The following is a 19,001-nucleotide window of genomic DNA, read 5'->3' as shown; positions in this document are numbered from 1 at the left end:
TGCAGAGAGTTTGTCTGGTGCTTTAAGCGCACTGTTTGATGAAATAATTAAGACACACAAATGACTAGAGGGAGTCAAACCGTAATTGATTTGACTGTGTCAGGAGGGGCTCAGACTAGCTGCGCTATGTTAACGAAAAATGACAGCGACTGACTGTGTGACTAGCACCCATGGTCTCTCTTTCCTCCCTGCTGCAGCGAGCACCATATACAGTGCCTTCGGAAAGTATTCAGACCCCTTGACTTTTTCCACATTTTGTTACGTTACAGCCTATTCAAAAATGGATGAAATTGTTGTTTTTCCTCGTCAATCTACACACAATACCCTATAATAACAAAGAGTTTTTTAGATTATTTTTTAGAAAATGTATTAAAAAAACAACAAATGAAAATTACATTTACATAAGTATTCAGACCCTTTACTCAGTACTTTGTTGAAGCACCTTTAGCAGCAATTACAGCCTCAAGTCTTCTTGGGTATGATGCTACAAGCATGGCATATCTGTATTTGTATTTGTCTGCAGCATCTCTCATGCTCTGTCAGGTTGGATGGGGAGCGTAGCTGCTATTTTCAGGTCTTTCCAGAGCTGTTCGATCAGGTTATGTTCCGGGCTCTCACTGAGCCACTCAAGGACTTTCAGAGACTTGTCCCGAAGCCACTCCTGCGTTGTCTTGGCTGTGTGCTGGTGAAAGGTGTACCATCGCCCCAGTCTGAGGTTCTGAGGATCTCTCTGTACATTGCTCCGCTCATCTGTCCCTGGATCCTGACTAGTCTTTCAGTCCCTGCCACTGAACAACATCCCCACAGCAAGATGCTGCCATCACCATGCTTCACCGTAGAGATTGTGCCAGGTTTCCTCCAGACGTGACACTTGGCATTTAGGCCAAAGAGTTCAGTCTTGGTTTCATCAGACCAGAGAATCTTGTTTATAATGCTCTGAGAGTCCTTTAGGTGCCTTTTAGCAAACTCCAAGTGTGCTGTCATGTGCCTTTACTGAGGAGTGGCTTCCGTCTGGCCACTCTAACATAAAGCCCTGATTGGTGGAGTGCTGCAGAGAAGTTTATCCTTCTGAAAGGTTATCCCATCTCAACAGAGGATCTCTGAAGCTCTGTCAGAGTTCTTGGTCACCTTCCTGACCCCGATTGCTCAGTTTGGCCGGGCATCCAGCTCTAGGAAGAGTCTTGGTGGTTCCAAACTTCTTACATTTAAGAATGATGGAGGCCACTGTGGTCTTGTGGATCTTCAATGCTGCAGAAATCTTTTGGTACCCTTTCCCAAATCTGTACCTCCTTCGACCTAATGGCTTGGTTTTTGCTCTGACATGCACTGTCAACTGTGGGACCTTAAATAGACAGGTGTGTGCCTTTCCAAATCATGTCCAATCAATTGAATTTACAACTCCAATCAAGTTGTAGAAACATCTCAAGGATGATCAATGGAAACAGAATGCACCTGAGCTCAATTTTGAGTCTCATAGCAAAGGGTCTGAATACCTATGAAAATAAGGTATCTGTTTTTTATTTTTAATACATTTGCAAACATTTCTAAAAAACAGTTTTTGCTTTGTCATTATGGGGTATTGTGTGTAGATTAATGAGGGGGGGAAAAACGATTTCATTAATTTTAGAATAAAGCTGTAACGTAACAAAATGTGGAAAAAGTCAAGGGGTCTGAATACTTTTCGAATACACTGTAACATCAACAGTGTTTATCGCGCTGTCCATGATGCTGAATCTGCAACATAATTACAGCCATTTCAGACTGAAAAGTTATGTTACCGAAATCCCTATTCCCTCCACCCTTGCACTCTTTACATGACACATGTATGCATTGCATGTACCTGACCAATAGGGTCTGACCTAAATCATATAATAATCACATCAATACATAGGTTTTAACAAACTCTGAACACCGTAACACGTGACAAATAAACTCGAAACTGGGAAATGTTTACTGGTTGTTCAGGAGGTAAAGGGGAAGTCAGATGTGTGGAATAAATTTGACTAGTTCTGGTAAATACTGGAGATCTAGGAAGTAAGGTAAGGAGCAAGTGCTGCGTGTGCATATTATGTGTACCCAAACAGGTGCTGTTAGATTACAATATAATTTATGTGACTGTTTGGAACAATGTAAACAACACTAAATAAAATATAAGCACAACAGAGAGTCTGTTGTAAAGTTTTTTTTGTGGGTTATTTTTGTAAAGCCTTTATTACAGCAGGGACCAAAACCAATCGCATTCATTCATGAACGTAATTTCCAAAATGGAAATGCTTATTTGTTGTTTATGCTAATTATTCAAGGATTGTTTTGTTATTTTATTTGAAAACTAAAATGCTAGATTGCATTTCAAATCATGAATGACTCGTATGCTGTATGATGACATGAACGAATTAATGATTGATACAGTACTGTAGCTTATACAAGTTTTGAAATATAGGCCTCAGTAAATTACAGTATTAAGACTAAACAGGATGCGGTCTTAGGCCTACAGCTTGATGGTTGTTATACAAGGCTGCTGTAAGGGGTGCGTAACTGGTGGCAGGGAAGTCAGAGCAGAACTAGGTAGTAGCCGGAGCAGTTTAATTCCAAAACCAACGACATCAAGAAAATTACAACTTGGGTACAAAACATGACGTGCACCAGTCAACATGTGCACAAGCACTTACAAAGAAACAATACCACACAAAGACATTGGGGGAACAGAGGGTTAAATACACAACACGTAATGAGGGAATGAAAACCAGGTGTGTGGGAAAACAAGACAAAACAAATGGAAAATGGATCGGCGATGGCTAGAAGACCGGTGACGTCGACCGCCGAACACTGCCCAAACAAGGAGAGGAACTGACTTCGGCAGAAGTCGTGACAGCTGCGATACTAAGCCTACTAATGATAATGACATTACTCATTATTATAATAATGATGATCACAACAATAATAGTAATAATAACAATAAGAAGGAGATCAAGGAAAAAGGAGCGTTATTATTATAAATATAATTATTCGGACAATTTGGAACAGTGTAAACAACACTAAATAAATTATAAATAATAACAGAGAGGCTGTTCTAACAAAAAAATTGTCAATTCTTTATTACAGCATAGCAAAAAATGTAAAACAGCCAAATTTGTTAAATGGTTAATCCGACATGCTGTGGTTAGTGCTCATGAAGGCTTGGTGTTCATACAATCAGAAGGCAGGATCAGTCTTATTTCTGTAGATATCCAAAAAATATAATATCAGTCAAAGGTTTTAGAACACCTAGTCATTCAAGAGTTTTTCTTTATTTTTACTATTTTCTATATTGTAGAATAAAAGTGAAGACATCAAAACTATGAAATAACACATATGGAATCATGTAGTAACCAATAAAGTGTTAAACAAATAAAAATATATTTAATATTTTAGATTCTTCAAAGTAGCCACCCTTTGCTTGATGACAGCTTTGCACACTCTTGGCATACCTTTCAAATAGCTTCATGAGTTAGTCACCTGGAATGCATTTCAATTAACAGGTGTGCCTTGTTAATTTGTGGAATTTCCTTCCTTCTTAATGCATTTGAGCCAATCAGTTGTGTTGTGACAAGGTAGGGATGGTATACAGAAGATAGCCCTATTTGGTAAAAGATCAAGTTCATATTATGGCAAGAACAGCTCCAATAAGCAAAGAGAAATGACAGTCCATCATTACTTTAAGACATGAAGGTCAGTCAATCCGGAAACTTTCAAGAATTTTGAAAGTTTCTACAATTAAAGTTACAAAGACCATCAAGCGCTAAGATGAAACTGGCTCTCATGAGGACCGCCACAGGAAAGGAAGACCCAGAGTTACCTCTGCTGCAGAGGATAAGTTCATTAGAGTTACCAGCCCCAGAAATTGTATCCCAAATAAATGCTTTACAGAGTTCAAGGAAGAGACACATCTCAACATCAACTGTTCAGAGGAGACTGCCTGAATCAGGCCTTCATGGTCTAATTGCTGTGTCTTTGTGAGATGCAGAGTAGGTGAACGGATGATCTCCACATGTGTGGTTCCCACCGTGAAGCATGGAGGAGGAGGTGTGATGGTGTGTGGGTGCTTTGCTGGTGACACTGTCTGTGATTTATTTAGAATTCAATGCACACTTCAAACACAGCATTCTGCAGCGATACACCATCCCATCTGGTTAGCTCTTAGTGGGACTATCATTCGTTTTTCAACAGGACCAAACACACCTCCAGACTGTGTAAGGGCTATTTGACCAATAAGGAGAGTGATGGAGTGCTGACCTGGCCTCCACAATTACCCAATCTCAACCCAACTGAGATGGTTTGGGATGAGTTGGACTGCAGAGTGAAGGAAAAGCAGCCAACATGTGCTCAGAATATGTGGGATCTCCTTCAAGACTGTTAGAAAAGCATTCCAGGTGAAGCTGGTTGAGAGAATGCCAAGAGTGTGGAAAGCTGTCATCAAGGCAAAGGGAGGCTACTTTGAAGATTCTAAAATCTAAAATATATTTTGATTTGTTTCACACTTTTTTGGTTACTACATGACTCCATACTTGTTATTTCATAGTTTTGATGTCTTCACTATTATCCTACAATTTAGAAAACAGATAAATAAATAAGAACTCTTGAATGAGTAGGTGTGTCCAAACTTTTGACTGGTACTGTATATGGATGATTTATAAAGCCAGGCACATTTAACAGTTAGGCTATTGATTATAGACCTAATTAAATTGGGGTTTCCTCTCTCCTCACTTTTCTTAGACAATTAAGGCAAAGGCTGTTTTCTCACCTCCTAACTCCGCTGCTGCCTCCACAGCATTGTGCTGGTTACTGGTTACCTTTGCTAAGATGCACATAGCAACATGGTCTAGGAAAATGCATCAATTCAACAGCGTACTGATGTGTTTCAGAACAGTGGACAGCGACCACTATCCACTGTTGGAGAAAGTGCATCTGTTATAAAATAATATCATTTTTATAAGCGTTGCACCATTGTTTTTACATAATATAACCATATACAATTTCAATAGCACGTCTTAGAGTGATGGACTGTGCCATCCCTATGGCCTCCACAATGAATTAGTCCACTCAGACAGGCACAAATCTTGTACACCATGATTTTATTTATATTCTTTTGCTACTGCTTGACTAAAGAAATCTTGATCGACCAACAGCTTATCGACCAAACAATTGACCAGTCAACTAAATGGGGTCAGTCCTAATAGGCCTACTGCTCATATATTCTTATACTGTATACTTATACTAGAATTTTACATTCATCAGCCTTAAAGCTGCAATATGTAACTTTTCGGGCGACCCAACCAAATTCACAAAGAAATGTGTGTTATATATCTGTCTTTCGCACCCGGGGCCTCCCGAGTGGCACAGCGGTCTAAGGCACTAGAGGCGTTATTACAGACCCGGGTTCATTCCCGGGCTGTGCCACAACTGGCTGTGGCCGGGAGTCCAATAGGACGGCGCACAATTGAGCCAGTGTCTTCCGGGTTAGGGGAGGTTTTGGCTGGGGGGCTTTACTTTGCTCATCGCATTCTAGTGACTCCTTGTGGCGGGTCGTGTGCCTGCAGGCTGACCCCGGGTCGCCAGTTTAATGGTGTTTCCTCTGGCTTCCAGTTTAAGCTGGCAGGTGTTAAGGAGCGCAGTTAGGCGGGTCATGTTTCGGAGGACACATGATTCCACCGTCGCCTCTCCCGAGCCCGTTGGGGATTTTCAGCAATAAGACAAGGTCGAAATTGGGGAGAAAAAGGGTCTGAAGAAGTCAATGGGGTTGAACTATGGTTAAAATAGGTGCAGTGAAAAGTGTTGCCAATCAAAAAGGTGTCCCATTAGAGGAAATTAAGGGTTGCATAACTGTGACAAGACACAAAAATATATGCATTCATTCGTTCGTTCAACCCCAATCCATCCAATCCATGAGTGCCTAGCAGAGATGCATTGGGTCCCATTTTTTAAGTTGGCCTATTTGTGTTGCGTAGTCAGGTACATGGTTTCTCATGATCTCATGATGAGGTAGCCCTGCCTGCGAATTCAAAATCCTCTTGGTTTAATGGTAATGACGTTGGTTTCTCCTGTGGGAAACCAGGATTCAGATCCCACCTGTGACAGTTGGAATGACTCTGCTGGGGGTTAAACTCCAAACCTTCCTAACTCAAGGTGGACACTCTAACTACAAGGCCTCTGAGTATGTACTACGGTTACTGTTATGACTCCTAATTGAGTTGGCCATCTGTGCACTAACCCTGATGTTTACTCACCATACGTCCTCTGCGTCTACATCGCACTCCGCCCCAAACTGGCAGATGTCACAGGTAGACGTCTCCTTCTGCCCAGTCTCCGCTGACCCCTCACCCCCTGAGAGAGAAAGAGCAAGAGATAGAAACAGAGACATAAGTCTAATAGGTCTAACAGATCTAACGTCAAACTTTATTTATTTGATCAATGTACTGTATTTGATTTATTTTTGCTGTTATCAAAATAGCTAAGCACGCAGCCAGGCAATCCCTCTTGCTTAACAAAATGTGTGTTGACTATGTCAGGGATTTTTCTGCCATTGAAATCCTTGTGTTTTTCTTCGGGCCAAACAGTGCAAACAGTGTAAAAAATATATACAATATACAGTGCCAGTCAAAAAAATTGTCCACACCTACTCATTCCAGGAATTTTCTTTATTTTTACTCTTTTATACATCGTAGAATAATAGTGAAGACATCAAAACTATGAAATAACACATATGGAATCAACCAGCTTCACCTGGATTGCTGGCCACACACACAACACACACACACAATAACGATATGGTTATTTAACCATATTGTGTATTAGTGGCCGCATGCAGGCATCAAACCCACAACTTCACAGGCCCTTATAAGGCCCCTACAGACACCCATATATACACGGTGTTTCAATAAGTTTACTTCCCCCAGAAACACTAAAACCACAAAATCTCACAATTCCTCAATCACAAAATGTTACTGTGACCCCTAGCAACCGAAGTCAGACGTTTCAAGTGCCTCTACAGCCACCCTATCCAACAATCAGCCCGTACGGTCGCTTTGATACCTACTTTCCTTTCTTCCGTCCCTTCTTCTTTCCCTTTCTCCATCCCTCCCTGTCTCTATCTCTGCCGGCAGAAATCCCTGCTGATATTTCTAGAGTCTCTCCTTTATTCCATCATAATAATTTTTTTCCGGTGTGCCGGGAGCCACCGGCTGTAGGTGGCAGGACTAGAATGCTCTCTGGTTGCCTGTGAGCTTATGGAGGTCAAATGCCCCTACCGGTGCGTAGCCACAACTCATCAGTAGCCAGGCGGGGAAAAAAGCAATCTGCCCAAACTTAAATTGCGTATCCCTCCTCAGAGAATCTCTTGTTTCGCATCCTTCATTTTCCCCCTACCTTGAGTTCTTGGAGTGTGTTTCCTTGTGGTGTTTGGAAATAATCTTTGGACTGGATAATCCTGGTTGTTATTCTAGCTTTCATCTGGTTTAGTGCCTGTTTGACCTGGTTTGTCCTATTTTGAACTGGTAAGTCAGTTTTAGTGTTAATTTCATGAAGCTTTGTCCTTGTTTTGGTTCGTTCACTATTTGTTTTGTCGACTCTTGTACATGCTTGGTCTGATTAGTGCTTTGGTTTGTCTACACTCGTACATGTTTGGCTTAAAAATCCTTCTATAACCTGTCTCCTCCCCTTCATCTACAAGTGACATAAATAAGGGAGCATAGCTTTCAGCTGGATTCACCTGGTCAGCCTATAATAGTAGTAATAATAATTCATAATTAATTAGATTTCTATAGAGCTTTTCATAGAATATCAAAATGCTTCAAGAGCAAAAAACAAACAAGCAATATTTCATGATAGGTCAACCAATAGAGGCCAACTCTTTGAAATGTGCATCCTCTGAAGATGGAGAGGGGCAGTTCTTGGCTTGAGAGGAGAGAGCTGGTCAGAGGATGGTAGATGACGGTGATGGAGTCTGCTGATGATCTTGTAGAGGGCAAGTCTGGGAACCAACCTGACTCTTTTAGCCACTGGACTTCTGTTCCACTCTGTGTAGCACCCACTTGGGTGATGCCTCAGCAGCTTTGGGCGGCAGAAAGCTCAGAGCACAAAGTTCAGAATAGTATGTAGCCTGTCGTCCTCACTATGAGCCCTCTGCCTCAGCACTACTGAATTCCTCCATCTTTCATTCCTAACACGCTTCAGGCAACTCTTCAAATTATGTTCTCAGAAGATCAGCAACTGACAGCCAGGTGAAACAAAAAATCTGACACTGTGTCCAAATGCATTTTTCAAACAAAAACATTACCCAGCTAGCTAGCTAGCTAGCCAAGCCAAAAAATGGTTAACCTGTCAGTCAATTTGCAAATCTGTGGCTCAAAAACACCAGGTATATGCAATAAAAACTAAAGAGCAGAGTAGTAATCATCAATTAAAAACAACAACAAAAAAAGTCAATATATACACATTTACATGAGCTCTGTGCTTAGGCTGCTACTAGGGTGCCATGGCAACTATAGAATATGAATTCATGAAACTATGGGTACGTTCGTAAATTCACTCTGGCTATTTACTCAGATTTCAGAGCACTCTCGTCTGAGTGTGCCAGAGCGCAGAATAACTGAAGAATTTAGGAACATTCAACACACGTTGAATATGGCCGGTGTTAGTAAACGTCGGCAAAAGAGTGTAATTCAATTGTTGCCAGCAGCACATTTAAAGTCATCAACACTCTGGATAACATAAAAACAGCCTAACGAGTTCTGCTACAGTCTTCCCTGTGGCTCAGTTGGTAGAGCATGGTGTGTGCAACACCAGGGTTGTGGGTTTGATTCCCATGGGGGGCCAGTACAAAATAAAAAAAATATTTTAAAAAAAAAATGATGCATGAAATGTATGCATTCACTACTGTAAACGCTCTGGATAAGAGCGTCTGCTAAATGGCAAAAAATGTTTAAAAAAAAAATGTCTATGGAGAGCAAAATGGTCAAAGTGAGGTGTTCTCTCATTTGTGTCTGGAAGTAGCTAACAAGCTAGCCAACGTTTGCCAGTTAGCTTGGGTGCTTGACTGCCGTTGTAAGGTCAGAACGCTCGGATTAACCCTACTCCTCAGCCAGATGGTGCAGTGTGCTCTCTGAACGCTCCGAGAGCGAAATGCTCTGAATTTACGAACTGAAAATCTGACAACGCTCTGAATTTACGATCACACTCCAGATTAAATTTATGAAGACACCATATGTCATGAATGTTTTGTACACTGATAATGTTTTGTACACTCAGTGTATATGATGGTAACAACTTTATTGTCTTTCTGATACAATGTAACGGATAGGCAGCTTATTTCAGGCAAATTGAGGGATGCCCTTGGGCCACCTACCTTGGGGCCAAAATGAAGCCGATGAGCAGGCTCATCGACCTAATGTGGGCAATGTCATGGTTCCAATGTTTTAACCCGCATTGGGCCCACAATGTGCCAATGTGAACATGTTTGCTGGGTAGTGCTTTGGTTTGTCTACTCTCGTGCATATTTGGTCTGGTAAGTACTTTGTTTTATCTTAATTTGATCTCCCTGTTGCAGGAGAACCTTCCTGCAATGCATATTTAAAAAGGCTTCTGAAGTTTGTAATTTCCACTTTGACATTTTAGACTTGGTTTTCCCTTATGAAAAATGTATCAATCCCTACATCAAGATCGTACCTGTGTTCATATTTGTCTGGTTAGTTATTTTTTGTCTACTCTTGTATATACTGTATTTGGTCTGATTGGTGCTTTGGTTTGTGACCCTTTTCTGACTGTTTCAGTGCCTATTTAGTCTGGTATTGTCTGGATAGCACTTTCTCAACGTTAAATCAAGCCTTGTTTAGGTTATAGTTCTTTCCTTGTTTTGTCGATCTCAGTATTGGTTCTGACCATGTACATGCATGTGCCTGGAGTCCTAACACACCAGTAGAAAGGAGAGAAAGGTTGGCAAAAACAAGAAAATAGAAAGTTTCCTTGCAGTGACAGTTTGAAAATTCCTCTCCATTCCTCCATTTTTGTTTGAACCTGTGTCTTTGCCCTCAGGTCTTGGCAGAGCACAGACACAAACAAACACACATCCTGAATGCTTAAGACTCTTTCTCTCTGTTCCTGTCTGTGAAGATATAACCCAGTCAGGCAAGAAAAGGTGTACATTCTGTATTCATGGGACTATTCTATACTTTAGGTCTCTCCAGAAGGTAAGGTGAGCCTCCATTCTCTTAATCTGCAAAAAGCAGCTTGAATCCCAAAGCAGTACTGCATATAGTAACAATATAACAATACCAACTGCAAGTTCCAACCAGAGAAAATATGCAAAACAGTTTACATCCTTCGAAAACAAAAGGATATATCATACAATTGATTTAGAAAATGTGAGTTGCATTCAAGTGTTCAAATGAGGTTTAATTAGACTTGAAGTTGACAGTTCAATTATTCTGTGAATTTTCTTATCCAGGCTGAATTGACATGATTGACTGCTGATTGTAAAAACACCTAGTTTCAGCCTGTCTTCCACCTTCTCTGTTGTATAAAACATTAATAAATGTCATACTGAAGCTGTATTTTAAACTGCATCCCTTGCCCAAACGCTTCACCTCACTTCACACACACACCCACCCACACGCACACATGCGCACGCGCACACACGCACACTACACATAAATAACCCCAACACCCACCTACCCCTCTGCCCACCCACCCTACACTCTACATTCTCAGTAAAATGACAAAGTGACTTGGGACAACAGGCAGTGCTTTACCCTCTTTCCTCCCAAGTCCCCATATCCCCGATTATTTTGGTTGCAACACTACACAACATCTCCCCTGTTCCTGTCTACTCATCCCAGGAATCAGGAGACACAGGAAGGTACTGACTGTAACAAAATGCCCTGTTTGTACTCTTCACATCATCCTGTATTGATCGGAACCAGAAGCTGACCAGCCCCCCATTTGGAAAAGAAACAGAAGAATTTAACAGTATTCTTATATGTTCTACCTGGAACTTGTCACTAATACATATGGCAGCAAATACACTTACAAGATTCATAGAAGATTCCTGTAATAACTGACTTATATGGGTGGTTAACAATTAGACATAACAGAAATGTATTATAAAAAAAACATGCAAGAGTTTAAGCTAAGCCTAATAAGGCCTCACATACATGGGACATACAAATTTCAATGCACTTGGATCATAGTAATAACATAAATGTTGCATGTAGTATATAAAAAACATACAAGAGTGTAAGCTCATGCAATGTGACACTAATTGAAAAAAGGAAGAGGAGAGAAGAAGGACAGGAGGAGGAAAGGAGGAGGAGTGGGATATACTGCCCAGCCTTAACCATGGAAATTCATAACTGAAAATGTATTTACAAATATTGTATTTTTATTATAGTAACACACATACAAATACATCAAATGTACAATCAATCTTTTCCAAAGACCCAAAGGGGGAGCCAAAGATGGAGAACAAAGATGGAGCGAGAAAGGGGGAGAGAGAGAAATAAAGAGAGCGAAAAATAAATGGTACGCAACAGATAAGAGATGTATAGTACAGTTAGATTTTGTTCTCAGTAATAGAGCTCCCCACACTGACCAAGACCCCTCTCTCAACCGAGACAGAGAGAGAAAAAGACAGATAGAGAGAGAGAGTGAGAGTGAGAGAGAGAGAGAGATAGAGATGGAGATTTAGGGCACTCCAGCAGCACCTATCACAGGGATGATGAATGAAGCCCACACACCTCTAAAAAACAGTGTTTCAAGAGCGACCTTGGTTACAAACACAGAGAGAGGGAAAAGGCACGTATAAGCATGGAAGCACACACAGACACAAACACACACACACACACACACACACACACACACACACACACACACACACACACACACACACACACACACACACACACACACACACACACACACACGGTGCATGGGATGATGAGGACTGCTGCTGGTGTGTGGTCACCTTGAACAATGCAGCTTCAGAATTGAGTAAACTATATGCTTCACTGTTATTACTGGTTGATCCTAATTTCCTTTCAACTCAGAAGAGCTTGATGACTGTAATGTAAAAAGACTGCATGCTACTTTCAGTACTTGTACTGGCAAGTATATAGTACGGATAAGCGATGTGCAAGACATCAATTGAACCAAACCAGCATTGCAGTACTTACACAAACCCCTGTTTCCCACTCAAGTGATATTGCAGAATGTGGTTACCTATAGCAAAAATCCTCCTTAAAGAGTAACTTTCATGACATTTTTTTAAAATATATTTATATTATCTTACTAGTAATCTAGCTCTTTTTGCTCCTAACAGTTCAACTCTACCATTGAAATCGTGATGTAGAGGCACCTTGAGAAGGTGAATCTATGTCACCTCAAGGTAAGGGTTCAGTATGAAATACACCCTCTCCTAGATGTTTTGGGTGGTACCACCTCAAGGCTTACTATAAAAGCATGTCTTGGTAAGTGGAGTGCATGATGCTTTCTTGACTAGACTACTGACGTTACAGAAAATGCAATAGGCAGTAAGGCACATTTACACATATGACCAAATTCAACATTTGTGCTTTCCGTTTCATACACATCAATGTGCTTTTATGAAAGAAAAAAAAACAGGCTATAAGGATAATACGTTTATATGCGTAGCTGCATCCATCATAACAAGAAATAGATGACAATGTTGGTCATGACAACTTGTTGTATTTTTTTCCTAACCATTGATTGGTGGCAAAATCCGCTAAGACAGTTTGCTCATGAGGCAGACGTATATATTTTCAAATCCTTTATTTATAATATTCATCCCGTGCCCACACATTTCTAATTCAGAAAAGTGAAAGCATACCTGTGAGAGGGCTCGCCCTGGTTGTAGTTGTAGGTTTTTATACAGTACCCAAAACCAATCTGTGAGTTAATTTTACCATTGGAAAAAGAGCTACTGCGTAAATACTGCAATGTGGGTTGAATCTAATTGAGCCCCTAATCTTCATTTTCAAGGTAATGATTGTACTTATTTTACCAACACAATACTACAGTAAATGTGAGTCCACAATTCAAAGATTTTTTTGCACACCATTAGTGGCAATAGACGTCAATAACTTGGCACCTTACCACTATGAGCTCACTGACCAGAGCCTTATTTGCTTGCGATGCACATAATTGTATTATCAGAGCCTGCCATTGGACTTTTGGTAAGTCTGCTTTAGTGAGGAAGTTGGGATTAGGTACAACTATGTTTACCCATTCCAAAATGTAAATATATATGTGCAATTCCCCCCAACTTGTCAACTGAATACAGTTTAAGGGGTTGGGCAAAGACTGAAATTGGGTTTGAGAGTTACCCTTTAAATATATATATATTTTAAACTCCTTAAATGTACATGCTACCAAAAAAAAAGGAAGTTGATACTATAACAGCAAGAACAGTGTGCTGGTTGAGTTGTTGTTTTCCGTGGCCATGCCTAAGCATGGTGCTCCCAGGAGCGCAACTTGAACTGGGGATGGGGGGGACATGACCCCCCTACATTCTGAAATTGTATTTTTGCCCCCCCCCCCCAGTTTTATCAATGTGCTCTGATACAAAAAGAGGCTACGGTGTGCTTCAGGACCATGCGGACGCCTCAGAGCGGTCAGGTAGGCTGTTTGGCGGTATCAGCTGACTGGATTTAAAACTGAGGGGACACCACAGAGCATGCTGCTGTTGTCTGTTTGTGTTGTGCTTTTTCTCCAAGTTGTAAAAGGAAGCAGAGCAGAAACTCGCTACTCTTTATTTGACTGATGTAGCTGGCAAGGCAATGGCTGTTTGACTTAACAGACAAACATATTTATTTCTAGTGCTGAGTTAGTAGTGCAACTGACATGTAACATTAGCTAATGCATTTCATGTTTCATCCTGTCTGGACTGAAGTTCTGTCTGAAGCGAATGAACTAGCTCGCTAGTAGCTACCACAGTCAGTTCAGCTCTAGTTGCTGTATCTGTTAGGTAGCAATATCTAGCAACTGTTGTGTGTATGGAAATGTTTTGTAGCTTTTGTTTTGTCCTGTTTCAACAGAAGTAAATTAAACTGGCTAGTTTTCGCCAGTTAATGTACCATTAGAGCTAGCCAAAAGTTGGCTAACGTTACCTAGCCTCTTGAGGATACCCTAGGATAGGATTTTGAAAAAAAATCGTTCCCATTTTCAACGGCCTACTAATCAAACTCAGAAGCTAGGGCATGCATATACTTATTATATATGGATAGAAAACACCCAAAGTTTCTAAAACTGTTTGAATGGTGTCTGTGAGTATAACAGAACTCAAATGGCAGTCAAAACCCCGAGACCGATTGAAACAGGAAGTGGAATTCTGAATTGTGGACTCGACTTCTCATCTTTCCCTATTAATCACACCGTTAACAATGGTTCAGTGAGCACTTCCTATTGCTTCCACTAGATGTCGCCAGTCTTTTCACAGTGGTTTGAGCCTTACACAGTCGAAGCATGTCAACCGCTGTTTAAAATCAATTTTTATGCAATTTTTCTCGTAGAAAAGCGATAATATTCCGACAAATTTAATCTGGAATTCCAGAGTGTGCTCTGGGCTTTCGTAAACTCAGAGAGTTTTTAGATTGTCCGTTCGCACACTGGACGTTCTGGTCGGGGAGTAGGGTTGATCCGAACGTTCTGACCTAACAACATCAATCAAGCGCCCAAGCGAACTGGCTAACATTGTCTAGCTTCCTAACTACTTCCAGACAGAAATGACAGAACAGCTCACTGACCATTTTACTCGACCATGCAGACATGGTTAGGCTATTTTTATGTTATCCAGAGTGTTGGTGACTGCAATTGTGCTGCTGGCAACAATTTAATTACACTTTTTTTGACAAAGTTTACTGACACCGGCCATATTCAACAGGTGTTGAGCATTCGTAAATTTGCCAGTTAATCTATACTCTGGCACACTCAGACGACAGTGCTTTGAAATTAAGAGTAGATAGCCAGAGCAAATTTACCTGATACGTCTATCGACAGTTGTCGCAGTGACATCATGAACATTCTATTGAAATAGTTACTTGCATAATGGAGTCTTTTGTTAAGACATGTAGCTAGCTAGCTAGCTAGCTAGCTAGCTGAACAATGAACCATAATCCCAACTCACAACATTACTATCCTGCATGAATCTGCAGGTACCTAACCAACCAGGTTCAATGTTAGCTAGCTTACATTAGGCTATAACTAGAAATGCAAATGGCTCTGAGATACGAATAATATTACTACACAGATCACACACATAACGTTAGCTAGCTAGCCAGCCAGCTAACGTTAGCTAGCTAACAGGACACATTAACTTGAAATGAAAATGACTTTCTGACAAAATTGGAAACGTGAAATATCTGAAAATGTAGCTAGCTAGACTATGTTACCCATATACATGGATGGACACTTCTTCCTCTCTGTCACAGATGCCATGGTTGCCCTTAGTTTGAAGATGTAATCCGGAGACACGTGTTTTACACAGCCTTCTGTGTGTTCTATTTTCGACTCCGTCTGAATATTTGCAAATAAATGGCAGAATTTTCTCCACCTCCTTAGCTATCATACTCTAATTTCACTGATTTCAAAACTCAGTCCTCCAGAAAGTGGACAGAAACACTTATGCAGTTCTACTACATGATATCTTTTAAAAAAGCCGTGTTAGAAAGGATTCCCTACACATACTGACTAGCTCATGTTATGGACAGAAAATTGCAACATGGCAGACCAATCCAAACTCATCTTTTGGCATGTCCAGTCCACTCATTATCTCAGCCAATCATGGCTAGTGGGAAGGTTGCTTATTTTTTATGTGGCTGAACAAACTAGACACATAATTTAACAAATGTATTTGTATTTTCAGATGGCATATAAGTTTGTTATTAAGGCACATTTCTGCCCATAAATGCATTTTGATTAAAAAAAAGTTTAAGTTCAAATGGCTTTCCTGTGAAGTAGTGACACGCGACATACACCTAGTTTCCTGAAACGAGTCACATATGCACCTTAGAAATGTTTTGCACGGACTATCCACAAGTGGTGGTCGGTGCCATTTAAGATGAGGGAGGATTATACATTTTTTTATGAGCATGGCCTTATTTCTATTACAACATATAGGATGACAGTCATTCATGTTCCATTCAACCAGCTCAATGTAACATTGATAGGTTTAGGCTACAACCTAGCCTATGAATGAAAGTTTACAACGTAGGTGCACACATCAAGAGAATTTTGAGTAATCAAGGTGACAGACTGACACATTCAATACCGCCTTGCACAATCTTGCCTGCATCTAGCTGATCTAGGGTATAATCATTAGTCCAACAGTTGTAAATTAGAGTTTCTATTGGACAAATTCAGGTATGTTTCTCCCCGTTTCACTCCATTTGCTTCCATTTAAGAAACGTTTTTCAACAGAATCGGCGGAATGAATACACCCCTGATCACATGCAAACAGTTAACTTTCATAGCAGCCACATAAAAACAGAATAATCTTTGCTCGTTGTCTTTATAACTATCTACGTGCTCTCCTCCTCTCACCTTTTCCCTTTGCGTGTGGACTTCAGTGCACAACACATCAGCTGTCTGTGAACAGGCAAAAAAAACTTTCAAAGCCAAACCTTCGTACTGTACCATGACCGCTAACCACTACACACAGCCTATATTTGTTAGGCGGAGCGAAACAGGGGAACCCAAGAGCAGACTCAGACGAGAAAACAGGGATGAATGAACCAAGATATTTATTGTAACACAGGGAGATATGGAGTGTAGATCTGGGGAAGCTTGGATGAGTTGTAGAAAATCAGATGTGGAGACTAAGGTTGGAGTGGGCTGGGTAGAACCGGGTAAACAGGTCCGGAGGGGAATCCAAGGTAGTGGTGGTGAGCTAAATCCAGAACAGGGAAGTAGGGTGGTGAGATGTGGAATGGGAGACAGAGAGGTAAACTGCAATGAGAGGATCAGACAGGGAAACAGGCACAGCAGAGTAACAGGATCTTGAATAATCATAAATAGCTAGAAGCTTGAACTGACTGAGCAGAGATTACAATCTGGCAGAGTGGAAGTGGACTGAGTATTTGTAGAGGTCTTGATTATGGAACGAGTTGCAGCTGCTAGGGATCTGCTCTGACTCCAGCACACCTGTCTCCAACCACACAATCACACAGAGAGTGAGAGGGAGAGAGAGAGAGTGTACTGGGGGAGTATCTGCAGGTCAAGAAGACACAGAATGAACACAAGAGGGCGTAGAGGGAGCAGATGTGATGATATTGTTGCCATGTCATAGTCAATATACTGCAGCTACTGGGACTAACACGTTAGTGAACCCATACAAAACCAGCTACAATCATGCAGTACAGTGTACAGTCAGAAAGCAGTTTAGCAGTTACATCGGTGCAATTGAGTAATAAAACCAAAAGCTTACCTTGACTTGGAAGTGTTCCAGTGTTGGATTGCCATAGCCAGCTAGTTAACATAGCATATGTCTCTGTTTGAGCCAGGTGTTTGAGTAGGCTAAACTAGATAGCTGTATTTTCTAGTTAAGTGAAAGTAAAAAATATATATATTATATATCTCCTTAATTGTGGAAGAAATTAATTTATTCAAAACTATTCAACTATTGTTACTCTCTCTTTGAGTCAACTACTCACCACATTTTATGCACTGCAGTGTTAACTAGCTCTAGCTTATGCTTTCAGTACTAGATTCATTCTCTGATCCTTTAATTGGTTGGACAACATGTCAGTTCATGCTGCAAGAGCTCTGATATGTTGGAGGACGTCCTCCGGAACTTGTCATAATTACTGTGTAAGTCTATGGAAGTGGGTGAGAATCATGAGCCTCCTAGGTTTTGTATTGAAGTCAATGTACCCAGATGCGGACAAAATCTAGCTGTCCTCCGGCTACACCATTGAGCTATACTACAGAATGCCCCTAAGCCTACTGTAAACCTTCATTGCAAAACAGTGTGTTTCAATCAATTATTTGGTGACGTGAATAGATTTAGTATAGTTCTATCTAAAAAGGATAACATTTTTAATATTTCACAATTTTTATTTTTATGAAATTCACTGAGGAAGATGGTCTTCCCCTTCTTCCTCTGAGGAGCCTCCACTGCTACCCACACATCCAACCCTTACACACAAACACACACACACAACAACCACACACTCAAAACTCATACACAGACTGCACACAGTCAACGCTGCTGTTCTAATATATACTATTGATTCCACTACGCACTATATATTTGTAAATATAGTCCATTATTACTATGCATACTACCTCTTCTATTACTTGTTATTTTTTACTTGACTCTTTTCATTGTTATTATTGATCATTGATTATTGTACTGCATTGTTGAGGGAGCTAGCACATAAGCATTTTTCTGCACCTTTTATACCTGCTGTACACTGTGTATGTGACAAATGCATTTTATTTTGATACAGGAAATCATATAGCAGTTGTCTAGATCATTGATAGTGTCTAGGGACTACGTCATCATGAACTACAGGGAATAGAGGACTATACACTCTCTGAACCATAATCCATCTGCACTGAGAGACGATCCACTTTTATAAGACTTGCACCGACAATTAAACGATTAAAACATTCAATCAAAATGACATTATCAACAGCCTGGTGCCCCTAATCATTGAATCTGTGAAAGTGACACACAGGGCCCATGAGCATATGAATAGAGGCCACAGTCAAACAATCCATAATCATAATGGACATTGATATTGAAAAAGATGAAAGATGATATCACTGAAGCACAGATTCAAATGTTTCATTTATTTTATTTTATTTTGTCTATAGCGCTTTTTAAAAAGTAATTTGTTATCAGCAGCCTAACAAAATGGCCTTGCCTGAATTCTCAAAAGCAAGCCAAGGGCGACAAACGTAATGACAGGGATGAAAAAATGACAAAGAATATGAGACATGGCGGTAATGACTGC

The 19,001-nt window shown here is 40.5% G+C and overlaps 1 protein-coding gene across 1 annotated transcript in view; it reads right to left on the bottom strand.

Annotated features, from left to right (window-relative positions):
• Positions 1–19,001, bottom strand: part of LOC106586066 (tomoregulin-2) — a 181,759-nt gene that overhangs the window by 18,162 nt on the left and 144,596 nt on the right. Inside the window, exon 5 of the mRNA XM_014172904.2 lies at positions 6,264–6,360. Coding sequence (XP_014028379.2) covers positions 6,264–6,360 — 97 coding nt within the window. The remainder of the gene's footprint in view (positions 1–6,263; positions 6,361–19,001) is intronic.

Source organism: Salmo salar, chromosome ssa25 (assembly GCF_905237065.1).
Source record: "Salmo salar chromosome ssa25, Ssal_v3.1, whole genome shotgun sequence".
NCBI lineage: Eukaryota > Metazoa > Chordata > Actinopteri > Salmoniformes > Salmonidae > Salmo > Salmo salar.
This window is presented reverse-complemented; position numbering and strand designations above follow the sequence as displayed.